At 48.4% G+C, this 19,095-nt stretch overlaps 1 protein-coding gene across 1 annotated transcript in view; it reads left to right on the top strand.

Moving 5' to 3' along the window:
- The window catches only part of AACS (acetoacetyl-CoA synthetase), a 63,858-nt gene extending 45,053 nt beyond the window's left edge, over positions 1–18,805 (top strand). The window contains exons 12-18 of the mRNA XM_070762092.1: positions 186–308; positions 4,598–4,711; positions 6,485–6,610; positions 10,513–10,582; positions 12,860–12,918; positions 15,170–15,372; positions 18,359–18,805. Coding sequence (XP_070618193.1) covers positions 186–308; positions 4,598–4,711; positions 6,485–6,610; positions 10,513–10,582; positions 12,860–12,918; positions 15,170–15,372; positions 18,359–18,496 — 833 coding nt within the window. The 3' untranslated portion in view covers positions 18,497–18,805. The remainder of the gene's footprint in view (positions 1–185; positions 309–4,597; positions 4,712–6,484; positions 6,611–10,512; positions 10,583–12,859; positions 12,919–15,169; positions 15,373–18,358) is intronic.
- The last annotated feature ends 290 nt before the right edge of the window (positions 18,806–19,095 follow it).

Here is a 19,095-nt window from a genome sequence, read left to right as displayed (position 1 = left end):
ATTGATATATAAACTTTAAAAACAAAATACTGTACAAGTATGAAAATATATGCCAAAAAGTCAATATACAAAACAAATCTAAAAAACGAAGACAAATCATGCATTTATGGTCATTTTACGGTGTACACATCAACACTTATCTTATGCTGAACCTGGATTTATGTCGTCAATGTTTTCTCTCAAAGGTGAAACCCACAACCTCCAAACCCTCCACACCATCTTGTCCACCGGGTCGCCCCTCAAGCCTCAAAGTTATGAGTACGTCTACAAGCACATCAAGAGCAGCGTCCTCCTGGGCTCCATTTCAGGTACCCAAAAGCTGTGTGTGAGAGACTCGTGCAGGTGTGGGTGAAAACGGACAAGGGACACGGGCCATCATCATCACTGCACCATCTCGCCTGCTTTGCTTTTACCTAAATTAGCTCAGCCATTTCCTTTTAGCGGTTGGTTGATTAGACTGATAAGGTAAAGGTTCCCCTGCACATGTGTGCTAGTCGTTCCCGACTCTAGGGGGTGGTGCTCATTTCCATTTCTAAGCCTAAGGCAGTGATGGAGAACCTATGACACGGGGGGCCACAGGTGGAACGCGAGTTGCTGCCCTAGCTCAGCTCCAACCTGCATGTGTGTGCCGGTCAGCTGATTTTTGGCTCGCACTGTGACTGGGGGGGGCATTTCTGGCTTCCAAGGAGCCTCTGGGGGATAGGAGAGGGCGTTTTTACCCTACTCTGGCTCCAGGGAAGCCTTTGGAGCCTGGGGAGGGCGAAACACGACCCTACTGGGCCAACCAGAAGTCGGGAAACAGGCCATTTCTGGCCTCCAGAGGGCCTCCGGGGGGCAGAGGAAGCTGTTTTTCGCACTCACCAGGCATTGAATTATGGACCTGGGCACTCACACATGTGCGATAGTGTGTGCACATGCTCTTTCGGCACCCATGGAAAAAAAAGGTTTGCCATCACTGCCCTAGGTCACCATTAGTCCGTGAGCTGCAATGGCTACCAATTGGTCTCCAAATGCAATTTAAAATGTTGGTTATTACCTATAAAGCCCTACATGGCTTAGGACCGGATTACTTATGGCACCGTCTCCTGCCTCACGTATCCCAACAGCCGGTCAGATCCCATAGAGTCGGCCTTCTTCAGGTCTCATCAGCCAAGCAATGTCAGCTGGTGGGGCTGAAGGGAAGGGCCTTCTCTGTGGCAGCTCCAGTCCTGTGGAATCAACTGCCCCCCAGATTTGCCCTGCCCCCATCCTTCTGGCCTTTTGAAGGATTTTGAAAACACATCTTTGCCAGCAGGTCTGGGGATGTTGACCGTTGACATTCTGCTCTGGCCGATAGTATGATGGTGATTGAGAGGAGTTTGGATGAATGGCTTTAAGTGTTTGGGATTTTTAGATTTGGCTGTTAAGGCTGGGGTTATAACTTTATACCAGTGCTTTGTATTGGTTTTATACTGTAAGCCGCCTGAGTCTCCTGGAAAAGGGCAGTCTAAAAATTCAAACAAACAAACAAACAAACAAACTGAAGAGCCATCGTTGTCCGAAAACGTCTTCATGGTCATGTGCCTGGCATGACTAAATGCCAGAGGTGCACGGAATACCAGAGGTGGACTCTATTTTTCTATTTGCATTTTTATCCCACCAAAGGTGGACCCTATTTTTCTACTTGCATTTTTATCGCCCACTGGGCCCACCAAAAGTTGGGAAAGAGGCCATTTCCAGCCGCCAGGGGACCTCCAGGAGTTGGGGAAGCTGTTTTCACCCTCCTCAGGTATTGGATTATGGGTGTGGGCACTCGCGCATGCGCGATAGCACACATGCATGCTCTTTTGGCATCCAAGGAAAAAAAGGTTCACCCTCACTGGCCTAGCCCTGCCTCATCCTAAGACATGCAGGGAAGAACGCAGAAGAGAGCAATGTGGGTTGCCTGGCTTACAAGGAAGGAAAGCCCCCCCCCCCTTCTCCAGGCACACCTGGGGATGGAGTTTAAAGGAGAGGCAGTTGGGAGGGGCGTTTGTCGAGAATAAACACTGAATCAAACACTGTAATGAATGTTTTTTATTATATTAGGTTTTTTAATTGCATTAATTGGATCCAGATGTATTGTTATGTTTTCTTTGATATGTTGTGAGCTGCTCCGAATCCTCGGAGTGGGGCAGCATACAAATCCAATAAATAAGTAAGTAAGTAAGTAAGTAAGTAAGTAAGTAAGTAAGTAAGTAAGTGTTGAGAGTTGTGGCCTGCACTCCCTGCATTCCTCCGGACTGTCTGAATTAATGCCATGCTACCGTGTGCTTATCGTGTCTTGCTGGAATTATTCTTCCCATCTGGGACTCATTATCTTGGCCTGATGGAGTGATTGATTGCAGTTGTTCTGTTTATAGCGTTTGGACTGGAATATCTGCATGTTTGTGAGAGAGCTCTTCTCCAGGCCAGAGAGTAAAAGGGATGTTGGGGGTAATCGCTGATAAAGTCGCTCGGATTCGGGCCGACCTCGACTCCAATTGTAAAACAGAGTCGACTGACAACGAGTCAGTCGAGGTGACTGGGGCACGTACTTGTCCACCTGTCTGGGAAGAGTTTGATCTGGTGACACCTGATGAAGTGGACAAGGCCATTGGAGCTGTGAGTTCCGCCACCTGTTTACTGGATCCGTGTCCCTCCTGGTTGGTTTCGGCCAGCAGGGAGGTGACACGGAGCTGGGCCCAGGAGATTACCAACGCTTCCTTGGGGAGGGGAGTTTTTCCATCACTCTATAAAGAAGCGCTTGTGCGCCCCCTCCTCAAGAAGCCCTCCCTGGACCCAGCTGTGCTTAATAACTACCGTCCAGTCTCCAACCTTCCCTTTATGGGGAAGGTTGTTGAGAAGGTGGTGGCACTCCAACTCCAGCGGTCCTTGGAAGAAGCCGATTATCTAGGTCCCCAGCAGTCGGGTTTCAGGCCCGGTTACAGCACGGAAACTGCTTTGGTCGCGTTGATGGATGATCTCTGGCGGGCCCGGGACAGGGGTTTATCCTCTGTCCTGGTGCTCCTTGACCTCTCAGCGGCTTTCGATACCATCGACCATGGTATCCTTCTGCACCGGCTGGAGGGGTTGGGAGTGGGAGGCACTGTTCTTCAGTGGTTCTCCTCCTACCTCTCTGGCTGGTCGCAGTCGGTGTTAGTGGGGGGACAGAGGTCGACTCCTAGGTCTCTCCCTTGTGGGGTGCCTCAGGGGTCGGTGCTCTCCCCCCTGCTATTTAACATCTACATGAAACCGCTGGGCGAGATCATCCAAGGACATGGGGTGAGGTATCATCAATATGCGGATGATACCCAGCTTTACATCTCCACCCCATGCCCAGTCAACGAAGCGGTGGAAGTGATGTGCCGGTGCCTGGAGGCTGTTGGGGCCTGGATGGGTGTCAACAGACTCAAGCTCAACCTGGATAAGACGGAGTGGCTGTGGGTTTTGCCTCCCAAGGACAACTCCATCTGTCCGTCCATTACCCTGGGGGGGGAATTATTGACCCCCTCAGAGAGGGTCCGCAACTTGGGCGTCCTCCTCGATCCACAGCTCACATTAGAACAACATCTCTCAGCTGTGGCGAGGGGGGCGTTTGCCCAGGTTCGCCTGGTGCACCAGTTGCGGCCCTATCTGGACCGGGACTCATTGCTCACAGTCACTCATGCCCTCATCACCTCGAGGTTCGACTACTGTAATGCTCTCTACATGGGGCTACCTTTGAAAAGTGTTCGGAAACTTCAGATCGTGCAAAATGCAGCTGCGAGAGCAGTCATGGGCTTACCTAGGTATGCCCATGTTTCTCCATCACTCCGCAGTCTGCATTGGCTGCCGATCAGTTTCCGGTCACAATTCAAAGTGTTGGTTATGACCTTTAAAGCCCCTTCATGGCACTGGACCAGAATATCTCTGAGACCGCCTCCTGCCGCACGAATCCCAGCGACCAATTAGGTCCCACAGAGTGGGCCTTCTCCGGGTCCCGTCAACTAAGCAATGTCGGTTGGCGGGCCCCAGGGGAAGAGCCTTCTCTGTGGCGGCACCGGCCCTCTGGAACCAACTCCCCCCGGAGATTAGAACTGCCCCTACTCTTCCTGCCTTCCGTAAACTTCTTAAAACCCACCTTTGCCGTCAGGCATGGGGGAATTGAAACATCTCCCCCTGGGCACGTTTAATTTATATATGGTATGCTTGTGTGTGTGTCTGTTAGTATATGGGGTTTTTTAAATCTTTAAAATTTTAAATTGTTTGATTACTTATGATTTGTTTCTACATGTTGTGAGCCGCCCCGAGTCTTCGGAGAGGGGCGGCATACAAATCCAAGTAATAAATAAATAAAATAAATAAAGTTGGTGCCAACAAAGGGATTCATTCCGGTTCTCTGGTCTAATTAAGTGTCGAGCTTTCTAATTGACTCCCCATGGGACGTTATCAACTGGACAAGCCACTAGAGACAAGGCATGCGAGCTAGCTATGACGTGGGCAGACTGGAATCATCTCTAGATGTTTTGTCCACAATTTGCTATTGAACATCGGAATTTTCACCCTTTGGTGAGCTGCCCTGACAAGATTCTGTCTCTCTTTCTCTCTCTGATTTTAGGAGGCACCGATATAATTTCGTGTTTTATGGGTCATAATGTAACCATCCCAGTTTACAGAGGCGAGATCCAGGCGCGGAATCTTGCAATGGCGGTAGAAGCATGGAATGAGCAAGGTAGGTGTGTTAGATCCATCTTCTCCTGGATGATTTCTTCCAAATCAGAGTGGATCAAATTATTAGCAACATCTAAGGATCATTACTCAGATTGGGAATTTTTTCCCCTGTCCCTTCCCGTCCAGATGGAAAAAGTTTGTCCCACAGGTGCTGGATCTGTTTGATGGCCTCCAGCTCTTCTCCTCTTGGCTGTCCTCTCGCAGACGTTTCGTGACCAAGATAGGGGACAAAATCAGTGCTAGAAGTGAGTGCGGATTTGCTCTCCGCTTTATACCCCAATAAAATAGCCCTCTCAAAGCAACCACCAACTCAGTAAACAAAAGCCAAATCAAGGGACCGCCAAGAAGAAAACAACACTCCCATCAATACCAGTTGTCTATAAATAGAGAGCAAAAATCATTCTCCCTTCTCGCATTCATGATGTTACGTAGTTGGATCATGAAACGTCAGCCAGAAAACCCAGAGTACCAAGGATCCCACAGTTCTCCTCCTCCTCCTCCTCCCCTCCCCCCCCAACCTCCTCCTCCCCTCCCATTCCTGAAACTTCATTCCCTTCCAGCACTGATGATGTTACATAGATGGGTCATGAAGCGTCCGCAAAAACCCCACCAAATTCAGAGAGTACCAAGGATCCCAAAGTCTTCCTCCCCCTCCCCCCAAACCTTTCTTCCTCCTCTTCTCCATTCCAGAAACTCCTTTCCCTTCTAGCACTGATGACATTACAGTACATAGTTAAGTCATGAAGCGTCTGCAAAGAAAACCACCAAACTGAGAGAGGATCCCACAGTTCTCCTCCTCCTCTTCTCTTCTCCATTCCAGAAACTCCATTCCCTTCTATCACTGATGATGTTATATAGTCGGGTCATGAAACGTCTCCCCAAAAAAAGTCTCCAAAACGCCCCACTAAGCTCAAGAAAGTTTATAGTTAGTTTATAGTTTATTAGATTTGTATGCCGCCCCTCTCGGAAGAAAGCACCAAGGACTGCATAGTTCAACCAATGATATACAGTGATCCCTCGATTTTTGCTATCTCGATCTTCGCGAAACGCTATATCGTGATTTTTCCCACCCGATGACGTCACTCTCTTCCTTCCTTTCTCATCTTTCTTTCTCTCTTTCTCTATCTTGCTTCTTCCTCTCTCACACTCTCTTCCTCCCTCTCTCATCTCTTTCTTTCCTTCTCTCTCTTTCTCTATCTCTCCCCCTCTTGCTGGCGGGCGGCGGGCGGCGGGCGGGCGAGCGGGGGCATCAGCGAGGAGCCGGGGTTTCCCCTTTGCGTGGGCGGCCGGGAAGACCCAGGGAAGGTTCCTTCGGCCGCCCAGCAGCTGATCTGCTCGGTAGCGCAGCAGCAGCGAGGAGCCGAATCGGGGTTTCCCCTTTGCGTGGGCGGCGGGGAACGCAAACTCCACCATCTACGCATGCGCGACCATAGAAAAAAAAGGGCGCGCATGCGCAGATGGTGTTTTTACTTCCGCAACCCTACATCGCGAAAAATTGATTATCGCGAGGGGTCTTGGAACGGAACCCTCGTGATAATAGAGGGATCACTGTATTATTCCCTTCTGTTGGTGACCTAAATTGTTCAATTGGATTGATGAGGGACGGGAACCCTGGTCAAGGAAGGAGCCTTGGCTATTGTCAGCTGAGAAACACAATCAGGCGTCCCAGCAGCGGAGCTGACAGTAAGCCGCGTTCAAACAGTTAAGCAATACTTAAACCAGGAAGGAGGAAAATAACCCTTTTGTTTGAATTTTCCCCCCCCTCCTCAACCAGGAGAGCCTGTTTGGGGAGAAAGCGGCGAGCTGATTTGCACCAAACCTATGCCTTGCCAACCCACACATTTTTGGAACGATGAAAACGGCAGCAAATACCGAAAGGCGTATTTTTCCAGATTTTCAGGTATGTGGCAAGAGATCTGAACCCTTTAAGCTGAGATGCCCCAAGTGCTTTTTTCAGGAGGCAACTGCACTTTCTTGTTTTGTTTTGTTTTCTTTTGAAGATGTTTCACTTCCAAATCCAAAAAGCTTCTTCAGTTCTGACTTGGATGCTGGGGAATGGAAGGATTGATACTTTTTGCAGACAGCTGGTCATTTGCATCCACCTGGAAGGTCCTTGAGGCCACTTGGAGGATTATCTGCATCCTCAGGACCACCTGAGCAGAGCAAATGATTCCCATAGCCTGCAGTTTCTTTTTTCTGGAAATCCATTCCTCCTCCCATACCATTGCAAGGATGTTCATCCCAAATTGTATAGCTAAAAATCTGTAGAGATTCTCAGCCACCCTGGTCACGGTTGTCTCAAAAGTGCTTTTTCAAGAGGCAGCTGGATTTTCTAGCACTACTCAAGTGGCCCCGAGGACCCAGATAAACCCCCAAGTGCTTCTAAAAGGATGCAAACGACCAGCTGTCTGCAAGGAGTATCAATCCTTCTTTCCCCGACCATCCAAGTCAGAGCTGAAGAAGCTCCTGGGGTGAGAAGAGAAACATCTTCAAAAGAAAAAACAAGAAGGTCCAGTTGCCTCCTGAAAAAAACACTTTTGGGACAACCAGGATATGGAGGACTGAGAATCTCTACAGACCTTCAAGCTTTGACTCTCTCTCTCTGCGTGTGTGTGTGTGTGTGTGTGTGTTTGCTTTCCAGCCTTCCTAGTGCCTTTACAGTAAACTAATATTTGAACACATCCACCGAGGATTGCTGTAAAGGCCAATATTTGCCTAAGGAATTGCCCGTCTGATAGGCCTCTGGATGCTTGCCTCTGTTTGACTTGCTGGTTTCCTTTTGCTCTGCCAGCCAAAGAGGAGAGTATTTTGTGTGTCAGTACTTTCCCTCTTGGAACACCTAACCTGAAGTCTGAAGCAAGGTGGTTTTCCAATTGGGTTTTATTTTGCAATGCAAACAAAGAGAGAGAGAAGAGGAGAGAGAGAGAGAAGGAAGGAACGAACAAAAGAAAGAAAGAAAGGAGGAAAGAAAGGAAGGAGGAAAGGAAGGAAGAAAGAAAGAAAGGAGGAAAAAAAGGAAGGAAGAGAGAGAGAGAGAGAGAGAGAGAGAGAGAGAGAGAGGCTGGCAGCTCCCAAGGCTGCCACGGTGTCGCCCTCCAGATATCACAATTCTCCTGTTTAGTCTGTTTCAGCACATACAACCTGAGCTTTGATGGTGTCTCCCCTGTTTGCAAACCTCTAAAAGGAAAGGAGGGGGAACTTATGTGTGTGTGTATGTGTGTGTGTGTTGTGTGCGGAGGTAGGTGGAAATTTTCTAATGACATCGTCAACACAGCTCTCCTCATTAGTTCTTCCAACAAAGAATAGGATTGAATAACAGAGTTGGAAGGGACCTTGGAAGACTTCTAGTCCAGCCACCTGCTTAGGAAGGAAACCTTACACCATTTCAGACAGACGGTTATCCAATCTCTTCAAAATTTCCAGTGTTGGAGCCAGTGTTCCCTCTAATTTTTTTTCGGTGTGGGCGGAAAAGTATAGTGTCTGAGCAGCAGTCACTTCAGGACTGGGCGGTGTATGTATATATATATATATATAAATAATGTTTTAGCTGAAATTATATATATATATATATATATATATATATATATATATATATATATATATATATATAAATCCCTTCTATTTTATTGAAATTAATAATAAAACAAAACCAAAATCTATTACTATTAAAATTAAAACAACCAGCAAAAACAAAAACAAAACTATTAATAAATCTATGCTTTAATATCCACTTAAATAGTTGAGCTAGTTTCAAACTAGATTTTGATTTTCTTTCTCTATTTCTTGCTCCCATTCTTTTCTATCTGTTTCTGTCTATTTTCCTCTCTTCCTCCCTCCCTCTCTTTCCCCCTTCTCTTCTTTCTCTCTCCCTCCCCCCTTCATCCCTCTCACTCTTTCCCTCTTTCTCATCCTCATTTCCTATTTCTTCCTCCCTCCCTTTCCTTCTTTCTCTCTTCCTTCTTCTCTTTTTTCTCCCTGTCTTACTCTCTTCTTTTTTTTCCTGCCCTGCAACACCACTCACTCGCACAAATATGTTTTTGGGGCCAGAAGCACGGGGGCTTCCTGGGAAACTTTCCTTTTTCCCTGGGACCCGGAGAAGGCGGCCGTCGGATTTGGGGTGAAAAGGCTCGGAGGCAAGAGCCCCGCCATCACCCCGAGCAATTCGCATAATGAAGTAGACTGCTGAGGCACCGGGCAGTAGCCATGGGAAGGTTGGGGGAACTGTGACAGGGCGGTGGCCGGGCTTGGGCGGCGGAGGAACTGCGGTAGGCTGGCGGGTGGGCCTGGGTGGTGGGTGGGCTGCGGCAAGCCTTGGAAGCCGCGGCGGCGCGGGAAGACGCAGAAGGCTGGGGCCGGGTCTGGGCGGCGGCGGGCAGGCCGCGGCGGCAGAGGAACCGCGGCAGGGTGGCGGGTGGGCCTGGGTGGTGGGTGGGCTGCGGCAAGCCTTGGAAGCCGCGGCGGCGCGGGAAGACGCAGAAGGCTGGGGCCGGGTCTGGGCGGCGGCGGGCAGGCCGCGGCGGCAGAGGAACCGCGGCAGGGTGGCGGGTGGGCCTGGGTGGTGGGTGGGCTGCGGCAAGCCTTGGAAGCCGCGGCAAGCCGTGGAAGCCGCATTAGGCTGGCGGCCGGGTCTGGGCAGCGGCGGGCATGCCGCAGCAAGCCGAGGAAGCCGCGGCGGCGCGGGAAGACGCAGAAGGCTGGGGCCGGGTCTTTGCAGCGACGGGTTTTGGTGGCGGGGAAGCTGCGGCAAGCCGACAGATGGGTCTGGGCGGCGGAGGAACCAAGGCAGGTTGGTGGGCGGGCCTGGGTGGCGGGCGGGCTGCCTGCAGCAAGCCGGCAGGTGGGTCTGAGTGGCGGGGAAGCTACGATAGGTCGGCGGGTGAACCATGCTTGGCTGGCAGGTGGGCCTGGGTGGCGGGCGGGCCGCGGCAAGCCGGCAGCCGGGTCTGGGCAGCGGGGAAGGCGCGAAAGGCTGGCGGCCGGGTCTGTGCCACGGCAGGCGGGCCGCGGCAAGCCGGCAGCCGGGTCTGGGCGACGGGGGAACCGCGATAGGCCGGCAGCCTGGCCCAGGGCCCCCGGTCATCACCCCCCCCCCACCCTCGTTCCCACCCCCACCCCACGGATGCTTAGAAGGCTCGGCAGCAGACCGCGCCGCCAGACCCAGGGCCCCCCAACGGTTTTCTTACCTTACCGGGCCAGCAGCTAAACAACCATTTGGCTGCTGAGGGGGGGGGGTGTACGCGGAGGAGACCGTCTGGGATTTAAGGGGCGGGGAAGAAAGCGGGCCTATGATTGGCCCCTTTCTTTCCCGCCTTTACTTGAAGGAACTGTTGCTGCAAACTCTTGTTTACAGAGCAGCGGCAGTTTCTTTAATTTCCAATTCCGGCGCAGCGGTCGGTCCTGCGCGCTGGAATTTGAAATTCCCGGGCTGGGGGTTAAAATCCTCTGCGCTATAGCGCGCTGCGCAGCTTAGAGGGAACTATGGTTGGAGCATTCACAACTTCTGGAGGCAAGCTGTTCCACTGATTAACTGTTCTGACTGTCAGGAAATTTCTCCTTAGTTCCAAGTTGCTTCTCTCCTTGTTTAGTTCCCACCCATTGCTTCTTGTTCTGCCCTCAGGTGCTTTTGTGGTAACCCCTGAGATATTGGAAAACTGCTATCATGTCTCCCCTGGTCCTCCTTTTCATCAGACTAGACAATACACAACCCGAAAGTGCAATTTTTCAAAAGGCTACAAGAACGTGATGGGATGGCCCTTTTGGTGGAGATTTTGAGTGACCTCTTTATGGTTTTTTCCTGGACAGGTGTTTGGGCCCATGGAGACTACTGCAAAATTAACCCCCAGACGGGTGGGATCATCATGTTAGGCCGCAGGTGAGCTTGTCACTAAGAGGTGACTTGTTGGAGAAACGTCTTTCTGGATCCCGATTGGCTGACGCTGGGCTAAAGGAAGGATGAAAAGGACCAGAGATCCATTGTAGAGCGGAGGCAGGAATCCTCCTTTGCCCGCAGAAAGTTCCCCGTTTAATTCCGGGCAATTTGGGGTCCAAGGTGGCTCAGTGGTTAGATTGCAGTACTGCAGGCTACTTCAGCTGACTGCTAGCCACAGTTCGGTGGTTCAAATCTCACCAGGCTCAAAGTTGACTCAGCCTTCCTACCTTCCCAGGTCAGTAAAATGAAGACCCAGATTGTTGGGGGCAATATGCTGATTCTGTAAACCACTCAGAGAGGGCTGTAAAGCACCATAAAGTGGTGTATAAGTCTAAAGTGCTAATGCTAAGTCTGATTTGCAATTCAGGATAGCTTGGCTGAAGATCTATAGATCCTTTTCTTTTTTTGATCTGCTTTCCATTTTTGGAATGAAAGTTGGAATACCTGGAGGATAATATCTGAAATATCTGTTAAATATGTTAAAGGGTTAAATAAGGTCCAGGATGGAAGTGTTTTTAATAGGAAAGTGAACACAAGAACAAGGGGACACAATCTGAAGTTAGTTGGGGGAAAGATCAAAAGCAACATGAGAAAATATTATTTTACTGAAAGAGTAGTAGATCCTTGGAACAAACTTCCAGCAGACGTGGTAGACAAATCCACAGTAACTGAATTTAAACATGCCTGGGATAAACATATATCCAGCATAAGATAAAATACAGAAAATAGTATAAAAGCAGACTAGATGGACCATGAGGTCTTTTTCTGCCGTCAGACTTCTATGTTTCTATGTTTCTATCTAGAGAAGGCTGCTAAAAGGCTTACAACTGTTACAGATATACAACTGTTTAAGCAACTGTTCGAAGCTGTAACGGCACTGCAAAAAAGCAACTTATTACCGTTTGTCCCACTTAAATCATGATGTCACAGCGTCGCAGTGGTTAAGGAGCAGCATTGCGGGCTACTTCTGCTGACTGCCGGCTGCCTGCAGTTTGAAAGGCGGCTCAAAAAGGTGGCTTTGTAGCCCTTAAAGTACTTCTGACCATCGTAAAAATGTCACCTCCCCTGGTCACATGATCACATTTTTGGCACTCTGACAAGTGGCTCACATTTATGTCTGGTGGCAAAGCCCCATGATCCTGTGACTGTGGTTTGTGATATGAAATCCTTACATTGTTGGTTTGAGCTCCAAGATTTGGCGATTTGACTGCAAATGTGCCGTCCCCATTCGAGGAGGCATTGTCAGTGCAAAACCGAAATCAGACCACGACTCTGAAATAACCCAAACAAACAAGATGCAGACTAATGTGCATCTGATAAAAAAGGTATCTAAAGACCTTTTGGGGGGCTATTTTTTAAAATTTTCTCCACTCAAAAACATGTACAATATCATACACGTTCCATCTGCATTACAATATAATTATCCATTTACTTTTGGTATTTATCCTCCCACAAGTGCTGCCTCCTTTTATCACCTGAAAAATCAAATATGAAATTTCCCAACATCTAAACACCTTTTGTTCTGACAGACGAGCATAACTCAAAGTGCACGGACGATGCCACCTCGAATGGGGACGAAAATGTTTGCAATCAAATTGCCAAAGTTCGGAGCTCAGACCAAAGAACACAGCTTTCAACCCAAGCTGCTAATATTTCCAAAAACATTTCAATAAAATCCTTCCCTAAGGATTGGGGGCTTTGGGGGGGGGGCACATTTAATAGTTTTAGCAGTTAAACTTATACGCCGCTTCATAGTGCTTTTACAGCCCTCCCTAAGCGGTTTACAGAGTCAGCCTCTTGCCCCCAACAATCAGGGTAGGTAGGTAGGTAGGAAGGAAGGAAGGTAGGTAGGTAGGTAGGAAGGAAGGAAGGAAGGAAGAGCACTATCAATATTTTGACTTATATACCGCTTCACAGTGCTTTTACAGCCCTCTCTAAGCAGTTTACAGAATTAGCATATTGCCCCCAACAATCTGGGTCCTCATTTGACGCACCTCGGAAGGATGGAAGGCTGAGTCAACCTTGAGCCAGTGGTGAGATCTGAACTGCTGAACTACAGCTAGCAGTTAGCTGAAGTAGCCTGCAGTGCTGCACTCTAACCACTGTGCTACCCCGGCTCTTTAACCTGATGGCCTTCTTGGCAAAGCGAGAGGGATGGCATCCTGTGTTGCTACTTTGAGATAGTTTAATTATTCTTTTCTGTTGACCTCTTTTTTCCAGCGATGGCACGCTGAATCCCAGCGGAGTGAGGTTTGGAAGTTCAGAGATCTATAATATTGGTAAGTGGGGTTTGATTTCTGTGAGCCCTTCCAGGTCGGGAAATAAGGTTATTTATTTATATAGAAGGACTAAAAGTGAAATGGGGGGTGCTGGGGCTCAGTAGCACTGAGCTTGTTGATCAGAAATGTTTGGCGGTTTGGTGGTTCGAATCCCTTGCACCACATAATGCAACGAACTCCTGTCATTTGTCCCAGCTTCTGCCAGCCTAGCAGTTCGAAAGCACTAAACCAGTGATGGTGAGCCTATGGCACAGGTGCCACAGGTGGCACACGGAGCCATATCTGGTGGCACGCAAACTGTTGCCCTAGCCCAGCTCCAATGTGCATGTGTGGGCTGGCCAGCTGATTTTTGGCTTGCACAGAAGCAACTGTCAGTCAGCAGAAGTAGCCTGTAATACTGCACTCTAACCACTGCACTGCTGAGGCTCTTACAAGCCCTTATGGAGCCCTGCTGGAGAGACCTGCAGCTCTCGTCCAAATGGCGCCACTGCAACGCCTCCCGCATCCTCCATTATCAAGGCTCTCTGAATATCTGGTGCGAGCCTAAAAGCGGTGCTGAACTGTCTCCAGAGAAGAGGGAACCACAGAGACCCCCTGTCCTCTGGGCACCGTCCTTTCGCTGCGGACGGCAGCCATAACTCTTGGGTGGGCACAAAGAGGTTGTCAGCACGCTGGGATGGATCGCGGGCAAGTGAATCAAAGCACTGTTTGGCTTGAATTGCCCCCTCTGTGGGAGCCATTTCAGAGGCCTCTCTCCCCACCCCCACCCCCCAATCCCACTCTTCTGGATTATTTTCTCCCCTTTTTATTTTCTTGAAGCAGCCTTTTGTCTTTTGTGCCCCCCCCCAAAGACCCTTCCCAAGAGGGCTGAAAGAGGGGAAGAGATTAAGCTGTGCCACATTGGTTCTGATTTCCTTGAAAAATCAGTGATCGAAATGAAGATAGTTGTGGAAACTGGGTCTGTTTGTCTGTCTGTCTCTCTCTCTCATCTATTCTTCTCTTCATAGAGCTATCGTCTGTCTGTCTGTCTGTCTGTCTGTCTCTCTCTCTCTGTCTCTCTCTCTCTCTCATCTATCCTTCTCTCCATCCATGTATCATCTGTCTGTCTATATCTATCTATCTATCTATCTATCTATCTATCTATCTATCTATCTATCTATCTATCTATCTATCTATCTATCTATCTATCTCCTCTCCATCTATCATCTAAAGAAAAAGAAAAAGCAAATTGGAAAAGATAGTCCATTGGACACTCCAAGATGGATGAATTTCCTCAATTTCAGTGTTCAGTTGGCATGCAATTCCCGAACCCCTGAATAACATCATATTGAAGACCATTTATGATACACTGCGAGGTGGACTTTCTCAACCTCACTGCATAAAACAGATGGGCTTCTCCAATGTGATGAGGTCACATTGAGGAAGTTGAGGAATACAGGCCAGGCTAGGCCATCCATTCTTAGTGTTGTGCCTGTCGGCTGCTGGCCCTTCCAGTGGCTGAATTAGAGGAGGGGTGGGTGGGAGCCAGGGTCAGCATCAAGGGGACATGAGAGCTCCGAGGGGGAAGAGGGAATGGAGCTGTCAAAGAGAGAGAGAGAAAGACAGAGCCTGGGCTGTCCATCAGGCCTTAGATGGGGAGTCAACAGCCTCCGGGTCTGGAGGGGGCTGATGAAGAAGAGGAAGAACAGCTGGGTCCTGTGCCTGATGGGCAGAAGGCAGAGGAGAGGAGAGCAGTGGCAATCTATGGGCCGGTCCTCGGATGGAAGAGCCACCGCTGCTAGCGAAGCATCACCCTAGCTCTGGGGATAAAAAGCAAGGGGCAGAGATGATCAGATGTGGCAGACACTATTCATCTCCCAGACCAGGGAGTAGGCAATGTTGGCTCTTCTATGACTTGTGGACGTCAACTCCTAGAATTCCTGAGCCAATCATGCTAGCTCAGGAATTCTGGGAGTTGAAGTCCACATCTCATAGAAGAGCCAACTTTGTCCCAAGCAGACAGACTTTGCTAGCCTGCAGTGAGAGAGAAACATTTTGCCAGGGAATCTTTTGAGTTCACTCCAGAGGGTTTGTCGGGTTTGGGGAGCCGGGTCAGAATGAAAAGGTTTTGGTCCTGGTGGCCCTAGTGGAGAGAAGGTAAGAGGTCCTGTCTCTTGTTAGGTCATGTGACAAGTAGAGAATGATCTGCCGGGGTTCCTGGAATTCAGATGCTTCACCCACCCACCCCCGTCCAATCTGGTTTCTCTTCCAGTGGAAGCATTCGAGGAGGTTTCCGACAGCCTCTGTGTCCCCCAGTACAACAAGCATGGCGAGGAGAGGGTAGTCCTCTTCTTGAAGATGGGCACCAACCACGAGTTCAGACCCGACTTGGTGAAGCGGATCAGGGAGGCGATTCGGGTGGCCCTTTCAGCTCGGCATGTGCCCAGCCTTATTCTGGAAACGGAAGGGATTCCGGTATGTTCTTGTTTTTTTCCTGTCCTCTGGGTGGGAAGGAGGAAGGAATAGGGGGAAAAAAGGATGAATGGAAAGAAGGAATAGGAAAAAGATGGAAGGAAGGGAGGGAGAAAGGAAGGAAAGAGTAGGAAAAAGATGGGGGAGGAAGGAATAGGAAAAAAGGAATGAATGTGGGGGGAAAGGATAGAAGGGAGAGGGGGAGAAAGGAAGGAAGAGAGGAAGAAAGGAATAGGAAGAAAGAAAGGATGGAAGGAATGGGAAAAATATGGAAGGAAAGAAGAGAGGGAGAAAGGAAGGAAGAAATAAGAAAGAAAGATGGATGGATAGGAGGAAAGAAGGAATAGGGGAAAAAGAATGGAAGGAAGAGAAGAAGGAAGGAATAAGAAAAAAGAAAGGATGGAGGGAAGGAAGAGAGGGAGAAGGGAAGGAAGACAGAAAGGAAGGAATAACAAAGAAAGATGGATGGATGGATAGGAGGAATAAGAAATAAGAATAAGAATGGAAAGAAGGAATAAGGAAAAAGAATGGAAGGAAGGAATAAGAAAAAAAGGCTGGAAGGAAGGGAGAAAGGAAGGAAGAGAGGAAGGAAGTAATGAGAAAGAAAGATGGATGGGAGGAAGGAAGGAATGGGGGAAAGAATGGAAGGAAGGAATAGGAAAAAAAGGATGAAAGAAGGAAGAAAATGAATGGAAGGAAGAAAAGGAAGAAAGAGTAAAGAAAAAAAGGGAAAGAAAGAAAAAGAAAGATAAGAAAGAGACACCACCCTTGGAATGACAATCAAGTAAGAAGCAATTATTTCCCCCCTGCCTACACATGCTTAGACATCATTTTATTTTTTGTAAATCGGGATGGAAAAGCTATAAATAGTTTATCCATGTTGCTTAGCAACATACACATGGGCCTTTCATGTTCAATAAGACTCACTTGTTCCTTCTGTAAGGAAAGAATAGCAAATCCCTGATTTAAAACAACAGAAGCAGTTTTATGAACCTTTGTCAGGGAAACTCTGGGATGGTTCTTAGTGGTGCCAAATAAAGGGACTTTGGTGTGATCAGCCAAAGGCAGCTGCCTTTCATGTGTGCTCTGCTGAATCGAAACAGGAATAAAATGCACAAAATAGTCTTGAGCACCACAACAAAAAGGCCAGTTTTGTAACTTGAAACAGTTGGAGATCATTTTTCTCCCCATTTTCTCCTGCATGTTCATTAGAATAGAATAGAATAGAATAGAGTTTTATTGCCAAGGAATTTGTCTTTGGTGCAGATGCTCTCAGTGTACATAGAAGAAAAAGATACATTTGTCAAGAATCATGTGGTACAACACTTAATGATTGTCATAGGGGGTCAAATAAGCAATGAAGAAACAAACAATATTAATAAAAATCTTAGCATACAAGCAACATTATTTTTTTCTTCAAGCTTAAGCAGATCACCCATGAAACACCGTCATCAGCTGCAGAAAAAAAAAGGTTGAAGGAAGACAGAAGAGAGGGAGGTGAGAGAAAGGACAGAAGAGAAGGAGAAATAAGAGGAAAGGAAGGAAAGAAGGAAAGGAAAGAAATAAGAAGGGGGACAGAGATGAAGGGAGAACCATGAGAGGAAGAAGGAGAGAAAGGAGGAGAGAGACAAAAGAAAAGGAGGGAGTGGGAGAGAAAGAAAGGAAGGAAGGAAGGAAGAAGGGGAAATGAAAGAAAAGGAAGGAAGGAAAGGAGGAGAGGAGAAGGTGAATGAGAGAATTTGTCCATTGGGGGATTTTTATTTATTTTTTGCCTCTGGGACTTCAGGGAAGCTTCTCCGAAGCATCCAGAGGATGAAGCAGCCTTTCCTAGGGTCATAGTCAGCTGGCCCACGTGCCCATGTGCACTGATGCTAAAACATGGAAAAGTCTCGCGTGCCCTCCCAGGTGCCTCCGCATGCCACCTGAGCCACATGTGCCATAGGCTCGCCATCCCGGACCTGGGGCTTTTAAATCCTTAAACCTCCACTGCTTTGCGCGGACTTCAACTCTCAGAGTTACCCAGAAGGAATGATGAAAGTTTGCATATCCCTGGGATTTGGCATCGGCCCGGATTACTTGTGGGACCACCTTCTGCCACATGAGTCCCAGCGGCCGGTCAGGTCCCACAGAGTCGGCCTTCTCCAGCTCCCATCAGCCAGACAATGTCACTTGGCGGGGCCTAGGGAAAGGGCCTTCTCTGTGGGGGCCCCGCCCCGGAGGTTCGCACTGCCCCCACCCTCCTCGCCTTCCATAAGACTCTCAAGATTCACCTATGTTGCCAGGCTTGGGACAATTAGGTCTCAGTCCCCCTTGCCAACGGAATGAGATGTACGTTGTATGATTGAACTGGCATGATTGTTTTTAAATATTGGATTTTCAGATTGCGATTTTAAATTTAATTAGATTTGCCACTGTACTATATTGTTATATGCTGTGAGTCACCCCGAGTCCTCAGAGAAGGACAGCATACAAGTCTAATCAATCAGTCAATCAATCAATCCATCAATTTGAAGTCCAAACATCTTAACATTGGCCACATTTGGAAAAAAACACTGATTTAAATCATTCATTTGATCGGGCATTTTTTACAGACCGCCTTTTCAGACGAACCCGAAAACCAAGCGTGCCCCCCTTCTTTAGAAGATTGACCACAAAAAAGACCTCACGGTTCATCTAGTCTGCCCTTATACTATTTCTTGTGTTTTATCTTAGGATGGATATATGTTTATCCCAGGCATGTTTAAATTCAGTTACTGTGGATTTACCGACCACCTCTGCTGGAAGTTGGTTCCAAGCATCTACTACTCTTTCAGTAAAATAATATTTTCTCACGTTGCTTCTGATCTTTTCCCCAACTAACCTCAGATTGTGCCCCCTTGTTCTTGGGTTCACTTTCCTATTGAAAACACTTCCCTCCTGAATCTTATTTACTTTCACGATCTCCTTTTCTTCTCTCTTTTTTCCCAACATCCCCCTCCTCTCCTCTCAGTACACCATCAACGGGAAGAAGGTGGAAGTGGCCGTCAAGCAGGTCATAGCCGGCAAGGAAGTGGCCAAGCGGGATATCTTCTCCAACCCGGAGACGCTCGATTTCTACCGTAATATTCCTGATCTGCAGGAGTTTTGAAGGAACCCCCGTCTCTTCCCGTCTCTTGGTGTGAGTGTGTCTCTATGTGCGTTGGCGTGGCTGTGCGTGTGTGCGCATGCGTGTCAGGTTAACCTCCGGTGTATATAATACGTATATGGATGATACGCGGAAAAGAAATCGAACTCGAGCGACCTCCTTTCCAGACCGGAGACAGGAGAAGGGGGGAAAACAAATCTGATTTATCTATCTGAGCGCTTCGGGAATTAAGAAGGGCTAAAATTTATTCTGTATTGATTTGGGGATTTCGGGTCTGGCTTTACTTCCAACTCAGAAAAAAAGAGAAAGAAATGGGAATCTGCAGCTCTTTGGGGGCAGAGCCTTTCCCCAACCCAGTGCTCAAGAACGGTTTAAATGACTAGCGTCGGAAAAGCAAGGGTGGGGGATCTCGGAGCTGGGGGATGGCTGAGAAAAGGAGCTTGAAATGGCAGGCGGAATAAGGTTGGCAGATGTTTCTCAGTGGGCAGGTGAGCCGGAACCTCTGGGTTGCAGCACGGACGGTCCAATATGCCGGCCTGGTAGGAAAAATGCACAACCATCTCTGTGTCCTCAACGATTTGGCTTTTGCACATGCATGTGCC

This window comes from Erythrolamprus reginae, chromosome 10 (assembly GCF_031021105.1).
Source record: "Erythrolamprus reginae isolate rEryReg1 chromosome 10, rEryReg1.hap1, whole genome shotgun sequence".
Lineage (NCBI taxonomy): Eukaryota > Metazoa > Chordata > Lepidosauria > Squamata > Dipsadidae > Erythrolamprus > Erythrolamprus reginae.
Note: the sequence above shows the minus strand (reverse complement) of the source record. Positions and strands in the feature narration are given on the sequence as shown.